Source organism: Leptodactylus fuscus, chromosome 1 (genome assembly GCF_031893055.1).
Source record: "Leptodactylus fuscus isolate aLepFus1 chromosome 1, aLepFus1.hap2, whole genome shotgun sequence".
In the NCBI taxonomy this organism is placed as follows: Eukaryota; Metazoa; Chordata; class Amphibia; order Anura; family Leptodactylidae; genus Leptodactylus; species Leptodactylus fuscus.
The window spans coordinates 125,721,940-125,736,868 of NC_134265.1; the positions used below are offsets into that span (position 1 = coordinate 125,721,940).

Below are 14,929 nucleotides of genomic sequence, written 5' to 3' on the forward strand. Positions count from 1 at the left end.
TTAAATTTGTGTACATGCTGCAGTAACAATCCCTGGTAATCTTGCAGAAGAGTTTGCACCAAATCTACCACTTGAAATGCAATTTTACTTGTATACCAGTTCTCCAGTGTAAATGCAAGCTCATCATGGGAAGTACATGGTCACTGTTCACTAGCAAACAAGTCAAACGTCACTCTACTTTTACAAAGCTTTTTCAGTAAATCAATTCTTCTATAAGTCTGAAGTATCTTTTTCTTCCCATATGCTCCCCTATTTCATCCACAAGGAGGCGTTGTTGTTCAGCGGCACAATAATATTAACATTTTTTGAATTAAAGCAGACAGGTCAGAGCATAGGTGGAATGACACACCGGAGGTTAATGTAAGATGTTTATGTTGAAGAAGTGGTGCAGACTGTAAATTCAACTTCTTTTAGAATTGATGTTGGTCGGTAATACACTAGAAATACTTTAACATTTCATCTGCACACCCTGATTTTTCTCTAGTGATGGCTACTTGTTCCAGGTACCTCTTAAATAGGTGATACTGTTTCAGCAAAATCTTTCTAAATCAATAGTACAAGCGATTATAAGAAACTTGGCAATATATTTTTACAGAAAGAAATGCGTCTTTCTGCTCTTATTAGTCTGTTTGACAAAGCCCATTCTCCTCTGCCCGTTTCCAACCCCCTCTGGGTTAAACTGACTTTAACTGTTAAAAAATAACTGCTTCATCTATCTTAAGACAGCATGCAATTCACATGACACAGATGACTCATGTCAATAGAGGGGGGGGAAGGGGAGGGAGAGGAGTGAGCAGGAAGTGCAGGAGAAGCTGAATAGAAGCTTTCTATCACAACCAAAGCAATTGACTCACATCACAGGTCACCACTTCTACAACTACAGGTCATCACTTCTCTTTATAGGTCTTGCATGGTCCTGCTGCTGTTTCTGAGTCAGAGAGATACATTTTTAGAGTAATTTCTCCAATACGTACTTACAGTTTATAGCAGTTAGTCACCACCTTCCAGTTCAGAGAGGACTACAAACTATAGATACAACATGCAGAGACATGAAACTGCTGAATGTAAGTTTTATATATTGATTAGAAAGAATGTTACTTCTCATATACACACAAAAACAAAACAGCTTATCTTGAAAAGTCACCTAAAGGCATTTTGTATAAGGAGTCAGTGGCCAGAATTCAGTATATCAGAGGGGCCACACGGTGGCTCAGTGGTTAGCACTGCAGCCTTGCAGCGCTGGGTCCTGGTGTTCAAATCCCACCAAGGGCAAAAAACCATCTGCAAGGAGTTTGTATGTTCTCCCCGTGCTTGCATGGATTTCCATCCCATATTCCAAAAAGACATACTGATAGGGAAAAATGTACATTGTGAGCTCTATGTGGGGCTCACAATCTACATAAAAAAAAAAAAAAAAAAAGAATTCAGTATATCAACCCAGCCCTGCAGATACGAGATAGGTAGGGTTGGGTCTCTTTCCCTTGTGATTCGATGCTTACATTACTAAGATATCACTGTTTTTGACAATATGGAAACTGACTCTTTGGAGATCCAAAGAGGTAAGTTCAATGCCCTCTTTTCTCCAGATAGCTGATTTGCATATTGACAAAAACAGCAATATCTTGGTAACAAAGGCAACGATTCACAAGGGAAAAACAGTGCTTGATTCAGGTGTAGGTGTAGGGCTGGTTTCATCTGATGGTTCTGGTAACAGATTCCCTTTAAAAATAAAATTGCACAGAAAAGTGAAAAGTTTCATGGCAAAGTTTTAGTGCAAAGAGTTGTTTGTTCACTTTCTTCTGACTTTGTTACAGATGGAACGCCAAAGACTAGCACGGGAAAAGCAATTGAGGGAAGAGGCTGAACGGACACGGGATGAGTTGGAAAGAAGATTGCTACAGCTGAAAGAGGAGGCACAGATGGCCAATGATGCGCTTGTGAGTGCGTGACGTATTTTGAAATGATTTCAGAATATTTTCTAGTATCATTGTGTGCGTTGTCACTGTATTGTACAGTGGGGCAAAAAAGTATTTAGTCAGTCACCAATAGTGCAAGTTCCACCACTTAAAAAGATGAGAGGCGTCTGTAATTTACATCATAGGTAGACTTCAACCATGAGAGACAAAATGAGAAAACAAATCTAGAAAATCACATTGTCAGATTTTGTAAGAATTTATTTGCAAATTATGGTGGAAAATAAGTTTTCTCATTTTGTCTCTCATAGTTGAGGTCTACCTATGATGTAAATTACAGACGCCTCTCATCTTTTTAAGTGGTGGAACTTGCACTATTGGTGACTGACTAAATACTTTTTTGCCCCACTGTATATACAAAGAGTCTGTAACATTGGTGAATACAGGTGCACTTTATGAATGCTGCCCTGGTATCCTCCCTCAGTGCAGCCTGTGCCACATTCATCAACTGACTGCATGCCCTATTAAACATAGTGTGAACTAAAACGGTGTTATTTTATATCATTTTTTTTAAGTAGAAAAAGTGTCTAGAAAATCTTAAAAATTGATATCAATTTTTTCCCCTAATTAGTAACATACCTTCTAAAGCCTTTTCTGTACATTCCAAGTGATAGGTTATTGGGAGCAAATTTATTTCATTGACCCAAAGTTAAAAAATTGTATTGAACATACTGAGAGAGATTTGTGAAAGAAAACTGCCTTAATTGCCCATCACTTTGCTGTGATTCGTTGCTATTGACAACAAAAACAGTTTTTATATTAGACCATTTCATCAAATCCCCTCCACTGTCCATAGTAGTTATTGTGACAAAATTTTAATGAGTGGATAAATTCCATGCAGAATAAAATATGTACTCGGTGTACTTTTGATTTATGGTGTGATGGCATTTACATCAGAAAGAAGTTGTATTTAATTTCTGTATTTAAAGGGGTTTTCTAGACAGAAAATCTTTTTTTTTTTTTTTTTTTTTTTTTTTTTTTTTTTTAAAGAAAGGTCTGTTAGTGCTAGTAATGGGTTAATACGTACACCCATATACCTTTAGCAGTGTTTGAAGTGATTTTTGTGTGTTTATCGCAGCTACTAGCATCCTCTGACTTTGTTTACTTGGTGGTAGCTTCCTGCTGTGCAGCTTCCTGTGTAGCTGCTACACTAGTTCCCTCTCTTTCAGCCTCCCTCCTTTATTACACAGTTACAAAACACTCCCTGACTCACTAGCCGAGCCCCTCCCACCCTCCCTGTCTCACTGACTAGCAATGCCACCCATTACTAGCCCCAACCACCCTCCTGTGTCTCCCTATCTAACCTATTCCGCCCACTACTAGAAGAAAGTATTATAGAAATGTGTACCTTTTCTGACTTTTGGACCCGTTCTTGGTTTCGGCTTCCAAATACTTCTGCAATATATGCCAAGTGAAAGTGACTTTGCTCTTGTATTTCTCCTCCTTAGATGAGATCTGAAGAAACTGCTGACCTTCTAGCAGAAAAGGCTCAGATTACAGAGGAGGAAGCCAAACTACTTGCCCAGAAAGCAGCTGAGGCTGAGCAGGAGATGCAGAGGATCAAAGCCACAGCCATTCGTAGTGAAGAGGAAAAGCGACTCATGGAGCAAAAAGTACTAGAGACTGAAATGCTGGCCCTGAAAATGGCAGAAGAATCTGAGCGAAGGTATATGCATACAGGTTTCATATACAGTGGGGCAAAAAAGTATTTAGTCAGTCACCAATACTGCAAGTTCCACCACTTAAAAAGATGAGAGGCGTCTGTAATTTACATCATAGGTAGACCTCAACTATGAGAGACAAAATGAGAAAACAAATCTAGAAAATCACATTGTCTGATTTTGTAAGAATTTATTTACAAATTATGGTGGAAAATAAGTATTTGGTCACCTACAAACAATCAAGATTTCTGGCTCTCACAGACCTGTAACTTCTTCTTTAAGAGTCTCCTCTTTCCTCCACTCATTACCTGTAGTAATGGCACCTGTTTAAACTTGTTATCAGTATAAAAAGACACCTGTGCACACCCTCAAACAGTCAGACTCCAAACGCCACTATGGTGAAGACCAAAGAGCTGTCAAAGGACACCAGAAACAAAATTGTAGCCCTGCACCAGGCTGGGAAGACTGAATCTGCAATAGGCAACCAGCTTGGATTGAAGAAATCAACTGTGGGAGCAATAATTAGAAAATGGAAGACATACAAGACCACTGATAATCTCCCTCGATCAGGGGCTCCACACAAAATCTCACCCCGTGGGGTCAAAATGATCACAAGAACGGTGAGCAAAAATCCCAGAACCACGCGGGGGGACCTAGTGAATGAACTGCAGAGAGCTGGGACCAACATAACAAAGCCTACCATCAGTAACACACTACGCCGCCAGGGACTCAGATCCTGCAGTGCCAGACGTGTCCCACTGCTTAAGCCAGTACATGTCCGGGCCTGTCTGAAGTTTGCTAGAGAGCATTTGGATGATCCAGAAGAGTATTAGGAGAATGTCCTATGGTCTGATGAAACCAAACTGGAACTGTTTGGTAGAAACACAACTTTTCGTGTTTGGAGAAAAAAGAATACTGAGTTGCATCCATCAAACACCATACCTACTGTAAAGCATGGGGGTGGAAACATCATGCTTTGGGGCTGTTTCTCTGCAAAGGGGCCAGGACGACTGATCCGGGTACATGAAAGAATGAATGGGGCCATGTATCGTGAGATTTTGAGTGCAAACCTCCTTCCATCAGCAAGGGCATTGAAGATGAAACGTGGCTGGGTCTTTCAACATGACAATGATCCCAAGCTCACCGCTAGGGCAACGAAGGAGTGGCTTTGTAAGAAGCATTTCAAGGTCCTGGAGTGGCCTAGCCAGTCTCCAGATCTCAACCCTATAGAAAACCTTTGGAGGGAGTTGAAAGTCCGTGTTGCCAAGCGACAGCCCCAAAACATCACTTCTCTAGAGGAGATCTGCATGGAGGAATGGGCCAACATACCAACAACAGTGTGTGCCAACCTTGTGAAGACTTACAGAAAACGTTTGACCTCTGTCATTGCCAACAAAGGATATATAACAAAGTATTGAGATGAAATTTTGTTACTGACCAAATACTTATTTTCCACCATAATTTGCAAATAAATTCTTACAAAATCAGACAAAATGAGAAAACAGATCCAGAAAATCACATTGTCTCTCATAGTTGAGGTCTACCTATGATGTAAATTACAGACGCCACTCATCTTTTTAAGTGGTGGAACTTGCACTATTGGTGACTGACTAAATACTTTTTTGCCCCACTGTAAAGGTTTCATCGATTAAACAAAGCAGCCACTAACAAAGAGCAGCTGTTTCTGCCCATTTATTTTATTGATCGGCATGCTGTAGAGTAGTACCTTTCCTCCACAGTTTCTGTAACTGGTCTGATTCAGTTTGAAAAGGAGTTGTTTTAAAGTGTACATCCAGTTATAAACAACTTTTCATAAATGAACAGTACAGATGAACATAAGAAACTTTGCATTATATCTTAGTAGCCTCTGCTCACGACTTCGCCTGCATGTTGTTGGGGTCGATAATCCGCCTATATTCAGCAAATTACTGCTGTCGATGGCTTGCCTGCTTCGGCATTTCAGCAGCTGTCAAGCTGGCCTGCCACTAAACTTGTTCCTCGTGCTGTGCCTGTGATTGTTCCAGCAGCTCGCTGGGATGCCATCTAATGAACGTGTTGTTGGCATTGGTAATCTGCCTGCTGCGGCGTTTCAGTAGCTGTCAAGCTGGCCTGCCGCTAAACTCATTCCTCGCGCTGTGCCTGTGATTGTTCCAGCAGCTCCCTGGGATATCATATAATGAGCGTGTTGTTGGCGTTCATGATCCCCCTCAGCTCCTCTTGAGGAAAACTCTGTTGACACCCTCTTCTTGTAGATCACATATGAAAATAAACAAAAACTAACAATAAAAACTTTAGGTATCTGGAACACATTGCATATGTCCCTTCTTATTTTTATCTTAATGCTTGAACCCTTCCTCAGATGTGTATGTATTAATTTAGAAATTTCTGGCGTTGCAATTCAAATAGCCACATATATAAGGTGGCAATTTTACTAATCCACAGGTTTCATACATATTTCAGGTTGTCTAATTTTAAAATCAACTTTTCAAATTCAGAGCCCTTAAATATTTCACTCCCACCATCGCAGGTATCAGAATCAGTTCTAAAACAAGTATTAAGTTTATATATATATTTTTTTTTCATTTAGGATGTTATGTTATTGCCATATCTGTTAAAGACCATTATTTATCCTACACCATAGACCCTTGGCCTTGTGTCTGTAGCTTTCGGCAGCACAGCCATGTCTGTTATGAGGGACTTGAGGTGATAGCCTCAGGCGGTGCTTTGTGGCGTGAACTGGGGGTGCAGTTCAGTAATTTTTTTTTTTTTCCATTAGAAAAGCAAAGAAACGTGATAGGGAAAAAAGTTTTATGTTTTTTACATTAGGGTGAATACAGACAGACACACAGTAGAGGGGCTGGATGAGAGCAACGGACATTAAATAACAGTAGTGTGAACCTACCCTTAAAATTTAATTTTCAAAATTGGTTGATGTCAAGACATGAATGACTTGATGACAGAATGAGACTACCATTTATTAAAGCGGCTTTTCAGTAAGAATAAATTGTACTAATGTTCATCTTTATCTTTCTTCCCTTGTCTAAGAACTAAAGAAGCAGAGCAACTGAAGCAAGACTTACAAGAGGCCCGGGACTCTGAACGTAGAGCCAAACAAAAACTGTTAGAAATAACAAGCAAAACGGCCTATACGGTAAGGCTTGACCTATACCAGCAATTAATATCTGCTCATCCTCCTTTGTAATGTTGTCTGTATGTTGTGGGGATTTTTTGTTTTCTTTTTGTACTTTTAAATAAATGATAGCCAGATAGTTTAGTCTATGAAATATGTGAAATCCATTGGAGGACCATAAGAACAGACAGACCACAAAACTAGTAGGCATGAACGGAGCCTGAGGAACCCCATTGACTATAACCTCTTTAAGACTCCTGCAACTTTTTGTATTTATCCATCTCCCATTTCAGAAGTCATAACTGTTTAATGTTTTTTGTCAACAAAGGCATGTAATGGCTTGCTAATGGCTTTTTAATTGAACCATTTTGGGGTACATAAAAACTTTTTTTTTGGGAGGGGTAAAAAATAGGAATTTTACAGTTTTTTTAAGTTTAGCTGGGCGACGCGATATCTTTTGCGAATAGTTTTTATCGGTGCATTTTTGGACATGAAATAAAAACAGCAATTTTTTTTATTTTTTTAAAACTTTGTTTTGTGTTACGTTCACAATTTTCTTCATATCTTGTTAGTTCCATCCTTTAACAGGCACAGCAAAACCAATTATTTGCAGGATTTTTATTTTTTGGTTTTTAACATAATAAAAGTTTCTGAGATAAGGAAGTTTATTTACATTTTTAAAGGGATTCTATCATTTGTAAAATGTATTTTTAGCTAAACATGCCTGAATAGCCTTTAAAAAGGCTATTTAGGTACTGTCTCTACTACTGCAACTGACCCCACAGTTTCTTTTAAAAACGAAAAAGTTGTATACGTAAATCAACTCCACTGAGCACCCTGGGCATTTCCCAGGGCCTCCAAGCACCTCTCACTCCATTCAGAGCTATACTTCGAATGTCCGAGTGCCATTTTGTTGTAGTTCCCTATAGAACGGAGCATACTGAACATGATCGCATGATGGATATATCTGTCATGGAGCACACAGTTACTTTTGCGCCTTCTCTCTCTCACACTTTCTCTCTATCTATCTATCTATCTATCTATCTATCTATCTATCTATATATATATGGGGGGAGAGAGAGAGGTCATGCAGCTTCATTGGGTTAAAGGGATTGTCCAGGAAAAAATCAGCTGGGGGCAGTGAAAAAAAAAAAAAAAGTATACTCGCTTGTCCCCATTGCTCTGGTGTTTTCCTAGCGCATCCCGGTTCTTCTGCTCCAGTGGCTTCTTTCCGGTCTCTTCCAGAGTTCCGCTGATTGGCCTCAGAAGTCACATGACTGTTGAGACCAAGCAGAGACCTCAGCAGCCCTCAGGAACAGTACCCATGATGTCAATGGTAGTGACATGGCATGCCATTTGCTGTTTGGCCACAATGGTCACATGACTGCTGAGGCCAATCAGCGACTTTAGCGGAACTCCAGATGAGACCTGTTCAGTACTAGGACCAGAACATGCCAGGAGGACACCGAAGCATCAAGGACAGGTTGAGTATTAATTTTTTTTTATTTTTTTCACTGCTCCCGAATAAATTAAAATTTAAAAGGGTTGTCCATTTTTGCCTTGACAAACCCTTTAAGCAATACAATGTACGGTAATCTACCAACATATCCTTATATGTAGAGATCAACGAATAGTATTCGATCGAATACTACTATTCGATCGAATACTCGTATCGGTCGACTACCACGCAGGAAAATTCCATTGAATTAAATTCAAAAAACCTCCTCGTGCTCCTCATCCTGCTACTTCCGGAACATGGAGGATCCAAGGTGTTGAACTTTGGTTTCCATGGAAACCGGAACAACATTCCCATTTTTTCCCATAGACTATAATGGTATTCGATCGAATACTACTCACTCATCTCTACTTATATGGTGATCCACCACAGGCCAGAGATAGATAGATAGATAGATAGATAGATAGATAGATAGATATGAAATATTTAAAAAATTTGGTCAAGTGTGAGGTTGCAAAAGCTAAATGTAATGTGCTTAGTACTGTTACCCTTGTGTTCAGGCAGGTTGTGATGCAATAACTGAAACAATCAGACAGGTATCAATGCTTTGTGACTACAATGCCAGCGTTATATTAACATACAGTGTCAATGTCTATATTGACCAGGCAGTAAATCCCTGGACTGTTCTCTATCACACTAACAAACATTGATTTCACCATGTGCTTCCTCTGGGACTAGTATTCTATTAATAGATATGGATGTTCTGACTATCTGGTTATTAAGCTGAAATTGGCTGTTGGAGCGGCCTCACTGGCTCCTAAAATCTGCAGTAACTGGTCCTCTTCTTTACCATCATGAGTCTTTCAGTATTGGGTTTTGCAGCATGAGATCTTCAGTGTTTGACACATACATGAGCTTTCTAGAGAAAAAAAATGGCTTATATATAGTGTGGGCAGCAATTCCTTGGAAGATCTGCAGTCGGGTAGTCAGAACTAGAGTGTAAGATAGCTAGGCACTTGACTTTAATAAGACTCCAATACAAATGTGCATTCAAACTGTATTGATCTCCTGCTGTGTGAAATTACTCTGCAAATTATTACTGCTGTTATTTGAAGACTCACTCAGAGGTACTACCGGACAGAGAGGTACATATTGTGCTTAATAGTTTTCCCCAGCAAAACACCTCTAGAGAACTCGTCTGTCCATATAAAAGCTAGAGTTCTCTTTTAAATATTTGTTCCTTGTTATGTACTAGATGTTGCCTGCAGTTTGGCAACAGTGATTTGTAATCCCCTTAATTCATTACATCTGGCAGATCTCAAGTTTCAGTTCAAAAGGAAAAAGCGAAGAAAGAGTAAATTTTTGTTTCTTATCCTATAATTGCTTTTCTTTGAACAGCATTTTTCATCCTTCCGAAAAACATCATGTTTGTAAAAAGTATTAATTCAGCGATATTCAATCTAAATGCTGACAGTCCATAATGACTGAACAGTGAAGGAATACACTCTTCAAGCATAGATAACTTTCACTTTTCAACTGGGTATGTAATTTTAATTTCAGATATTATCCACATAATAAGGCCCCTTGCAGACGGCCGTGGTGTGGGTCAGTGTGCTGTTTGTGTATTTCACGAATACCACACTGACCCATTATTTTCTATGGGCCCGTACACATGACCGTGATTTTCACAGTCCCGTGTACAGGCCTACAGTCTGGGCTGGATCAGATGGGACAGGTCCTATTCCTGTCCTATTTTGCAGCCTGTGCTACCATGGCTCCTATTCACATAATGAAAGGAGCCGTGGAAACATGGGAGGCACCCAGGGACATCCCCATGTGCAGCCTGTGCTTTTAATTCACAGCAGGCCGGTTGCAGTATGTTCGTCTGCAACCAGCCTTAGACTGGGTAGAGCTGACTTTGTAAAGGTATCAACGTACATCCGTGTCCAGAGGGTTGCATTAGTGAGATGGAGGTCCCTTCGGCCTCCGTCAAGCTGGTAAACCCTACAACGTTATGCAATTCACATGCAGTAAATCTGTAGACAAACTACATTTCCCATGATCCATCTGCCTGCCCTCACTCTGACCGTGGATTCTTAAACAGTGGTTTGGCATAGTGAATACATGGCCCTGACTGTATAGACTATACAGTCAGGGCCAGTGTATTCACTATGCCAAACCACCGTTTCCGAATTCACAGTCAGAGTGAGGACAGGCAGATGGATCGTGGGAAATATAGTTTGTGTACAGATTTACTGCATGTAAATAACAGTGGTGCAAAGAGCACTACATAAATTGAAGCCTAGCAAAGGGTGCACAAGAAAACGGGGAATATTTAGCACTGCTGTGGATGCATTTGCTGATAATTTTTGGAAGCTTAATAAAGTCTAGTCCAGTGCATCTAAAATGAAAAATAAAGCAATTCTGCAGATAATCTTCATTTACACGTTTATTGGCATTATGTGGAGATTTATTACTAAAAGGGTTTTTCCGGTTTCATTAAAGGGGTTGTCCAGTTTCAACAGATAAAATGTTATTGATTGTATATTGAAAGGTTTTAAAATTTTTTAATCTACTTTCTGTATCAATGCCTCACGGTTTTCTAGATCTCTGCTTGCTGTCAATCTTTGTTTACTTTCAGAGGATAAAAATCAGTCCATGGTCATTTGATGGTCATATGAGACACGTGTGTGTGGGGCTCCTTACAAGACAGATGTCTGATTACTGAGCTGTAACAAGCAGTGCACCTATGTGACCTCACACAGCCTGAGAAGCAAAAGCAGCGCTGGTCTGCTTGACTCCCTCAAGTCAAATCCCCACTGATCTTCAATTAATAAAGTATCTATGCTTCTTAATAAATTAGGCACATTTAATGAAGAGTGGCATAGGGCAAATAAATCTGCAAAAAGTCACTTTTTTTTTTTTTTCCAATTTTTAACACCACTTTGTGGGGTCAACATAATAATACATTGCCTCTACTGTGTCAAAAATTGCTATGCTTGTATCGCCAGTGGCTTATATTTATTGCCAGCCAATAAAAAATATAGGATTTCACCATGTCAATCCTAAAATTTTATTTTATAATTAAAATGGTTTTCCCAACTCGCCTGCTCAACAACTTGCAGGCTGTATGCTCTGTTTACTTCCTGGTTTTCTTGATAAATTGGTGGGAGGGGTTTAACTTGATATCTCAGAGGCAAAGCCCGCTCTGCTTGCAATAAACTCAGTTTTAGGTCTGTGTTTACATACAGAGGTAACAGACTCCCTGCCTCAGCCCTTATGAGCAAAGTTCAATTAGCAGACCTGATAATTGGAAGAGCAGGAGATAAACAGCTTAGAAATACAAGCTTGCGCCGAGCACTCAGTTCCCCCTGCCTCCTGAGAACAGTGAGCTAGTCACTTGTCCTGGAGCGGAGAGATAAGATTATCATCAGGTCCTGGATATGGAAACACAGTGTAAACAATGAAGTGAATAGTCTCAGCAGCCAAACAAAGCAGTTTTGTTGAAGCAATGTATTTAGGAAACGTCTTGAATCCACATAAGCTAGCAATATAGATAGGATCCTTGAGATAGAACAACCCCTTTAAGCTGGGGAATGTGAAAAAAAAATATCAAAACATACTCGCAGTACCTCCCAGCGTTGTCCAGTCCTGCAGATCCATTGTGGTCTTCCACCGCACGTGACTCAGGACGTCACAGTCGGCGAGGAACTGTACTGCAAGAAGATGGTCAAGCAGCAGGACTGGAGCACACTGGGAGGACACCAGAGGACCAGGGGCAGGTGAGTATGTTTTGTTTTTTTTCACCTCCCCCAGTCAAGTTTAAAAAATAATATTTTGGCCTGAACAACCTTTTTAAGGAGACCAGATAGTTCATATTTCTCAGTGATCATGGCGCTTGTTTCCCCTGACATGCATTTAATCTTACTATACTCCACTGCTAACTGAAAAGAATAGAAGAATTCAGAATTGCACTTGTGTACAGTACTTTGTTACCTGTTATCTGTTCTTTTCTAAAACATGCAATTTTTCTAAACGTAAGTCATTACTTTTCCAGCAAGCAGCAGGAACTAGCAGTAGCTCTGTGCCCCCTGTCGATGTGCCAAGTTTCAGCATGCTCGGTGACAGCCTGCCCTACGATTTCAAGGACACGGATATGAAGCGTCTGTCTATGGAAATTGAAAAGGAAAAGTAAGAGTTTGCCTTATCTGTATATGTAGTACATGAACTATGCCTTTACTCAAATCTTTGTATCTACTTTTAGTCTCTGTATGTTTTTGTATATCTTATATTGCTAATACTACATGTTCTACAGCAATGTGCACACTCCATTGGGCGGGTTATCTTCTGCAGTGTGTCTGTCTGATAATCTGTCCACAATAAGGAAACCTTGACTGGGTTTCCAAACATTAACAGATCATAGAAAGTTCCTGTATTCTTGGGCAACTGATCAAGAGAACAGACTGTGAATACAAAGATGGCTTGAGAAAATCTGTAAAACTCTTAATAACAAAAATGTTTAACTATTAGTTATCTACAAATTTCAGAGTTCAGACCCCAACCTACCTGCAAGTTATTTCCTATCTTATGGGTAGGATGTAACTTTCTCAAATTGGAAAAACCCGTTTAATTCTGTTTAAGGTTACATTTTGAGGGCTCTGTAAGCTATTAGTTATCCTTGGCATTATAGTCTTATGTTACAATATTTTCAGCTTCCAGTGGTCCCGGAAACCAATTATTTTTGAGATTTATGGGACCACTGTACATGAATATTATTGGGCAGACCTGTACATTTTTCGGACTGTAAGTAGATGTTTATGTATGACTGCTCATGCATTTGTATTTTGCAGGACCTGAACTAATGCTAATTTGTATGTAGATAGAGGTACAGCTATAAATAGTTTTCTGAAAGAAAGATATATGCTAATATCATGCCCACCAGGTGATTATGCTTATTCATGGCATTTCATTAAAGTATACAGTTATACAGCCTGACAGTAACAAATGTCATGTAGGGTGCTTTCACACATGCCAAACGGCTGTCGCCAATTATTGCTCGGCTAAACCTGATGTGTTTTACCGCCAATTACTGTTTGGGAGGTTTTCGGTGGGGTCTTCAATGGGGCTACCAACAGATTATTTTGGGAAAAAATTCTTTAAATGGAACGTGTCACCTATATTGATACTGAGTGAAACAGATAATATAACTTTTTCTTTCTAATTTGTCCTTGTAGATATATTTTTTCTTACATGACAGTGGGGGTGACTTTTTACCCTGAGCTGCTGTGAACAGCCTTTATAGCAGCCAAGTGGAACACAGATACATCAGACTGGAGATGACTTATTGGGCCAGATTTATTAAAACGGTCTAAAAACAAAACACTATACACTGTACATTATTCTCTTAGCTTACGAGTTATATCATTATTAGAGATGAGCGAACACTATTCGAAACAGCCGTTTCGAATAGCACGCTCTCATAGAAATGAATAGAGGCGGCCGGCCGCTTAACCCCCCAGCTACTTCCATTCATTTCTATGGGAGTGTGCTATTCGAAACGGCTGTTTCGAATAGTGTTCGCTCATCTCTATCATTACATTACATTACCATTCAATAGATGACGGTCACAGTTCATGCACTTCTTCCCCCTGCACAGTGACCTCTGCAGACAGCAAAAACATGTCTAAAATACTAGATTTATTAAACTGTCTGAAACTTTGTGAATCTGTCATAGTTGCCCATAGCAAGCACATTGCAGTTTTTATTTCATTTTGTATTTTACTCCTGGGATTAGTTGCTTTGGGCAACTAAGTCAGTTTAATAAATTCCAAATATTTTTACAGCGTACCTCTACTTATACATCAACTTTTCATAAATGAGTAGTGCAGGTGAATGTAAGAAGCTTCTTGATTATGTCTTATGAAAGAAATAGCTTTCCTTTGTCACTTAACAAACTAAGTTACTTTTTACATATTGGTTTATGGAGAGGGAAGGGGGAGAAGGCTGCTGGAAAAGGCACAATTGAGTGTGTGTTTACACAGAGTTTTTTTTTTAAAAAAACTGATTTTAAGGAAGATTCTGAGTAAGATCTGCCTACTATGTATTTACAAGGATGGCACTGGTAGAATTTTTTTTTGTGCTACCATATTTTTAGTGTGTGTGTGTAAGGAAACAGATTTCTTCAGATTCGTAATTTTTTTTTTTTTTTTTCAGAAATGAACAGTACAGGTTAATATATGAAATTTTGTAATATATGTTATTAAAGAAATATGTTTTATTCTCCGTTTTTTTTTTTTTTTTCTTTTTTCAGGCAGTTACTTTCTCCGTATTAGTGTCTGAAGTGTGAAGGGGGTAGAAAAGAGACCCAAATAATTGCTACTTTTAGATTCTGCTATTTTTAAACTGCTTTAACACTGCTAGGTTGTAGATAAGAGATTGTAGCTTTATTTACACTTTCAGTTTGGATACATTGGTTCCAAGCAGTCAGATTGAAGATAAGGAGCATAACAGCTTAACAAGTGGTGAAGGAAACCTTTATAAAATAAAAAAAACTCCTTTATAAAATATATTATAAAGTTTGTTATTTTCACCTGCACTATTTATTTCTAAAAATTTGTTTATAACTGGAGGTACACTTTTATATGATATATTAAAAAGTTTCTTACATTCACCTTTATTATTCATTTATGAAAAGTGTTTTCTATAATTG

The 14,929-nt window shown here is 39.1% G+C and overlaps 1 protein-coding gene across 2 annotated transcripts in view; it reads left to right on the forward strand.

Moving 5' to 3' along the window:
• Window positions 1-14,929, forward strand: part of NF2 (NF2, moesin-ezrin-radixin like (MERLIN) tumor suppressor) — a 65,194-nt gene that overhangs the window by 30,313 nt on the left and 19,952 nt on the right. For both annotated transcript variants that reach the window (XM_075276653.1, XM_075276652.1), the window contains exons 12-15: window positions 1,815-1,937; window positions 3,422-3,639; window positions 6,680-6,785; window positions 12,278-12,411. In XM_075276653.1, coding sequence (XP_075132754.1) covers window positions 1,815-1,937; window positions 3,422-3,639; window positions 6,680-6,785; window positions 12,278-12,411 — 581 coding nt within the window. The remainder of the gene's footprint in view (window positions 1-1,814; window positions 1,938-3,421; window positions 3,640-6,679; window positions 6,786-12,277; window positions 12,412-14,929) is intronic.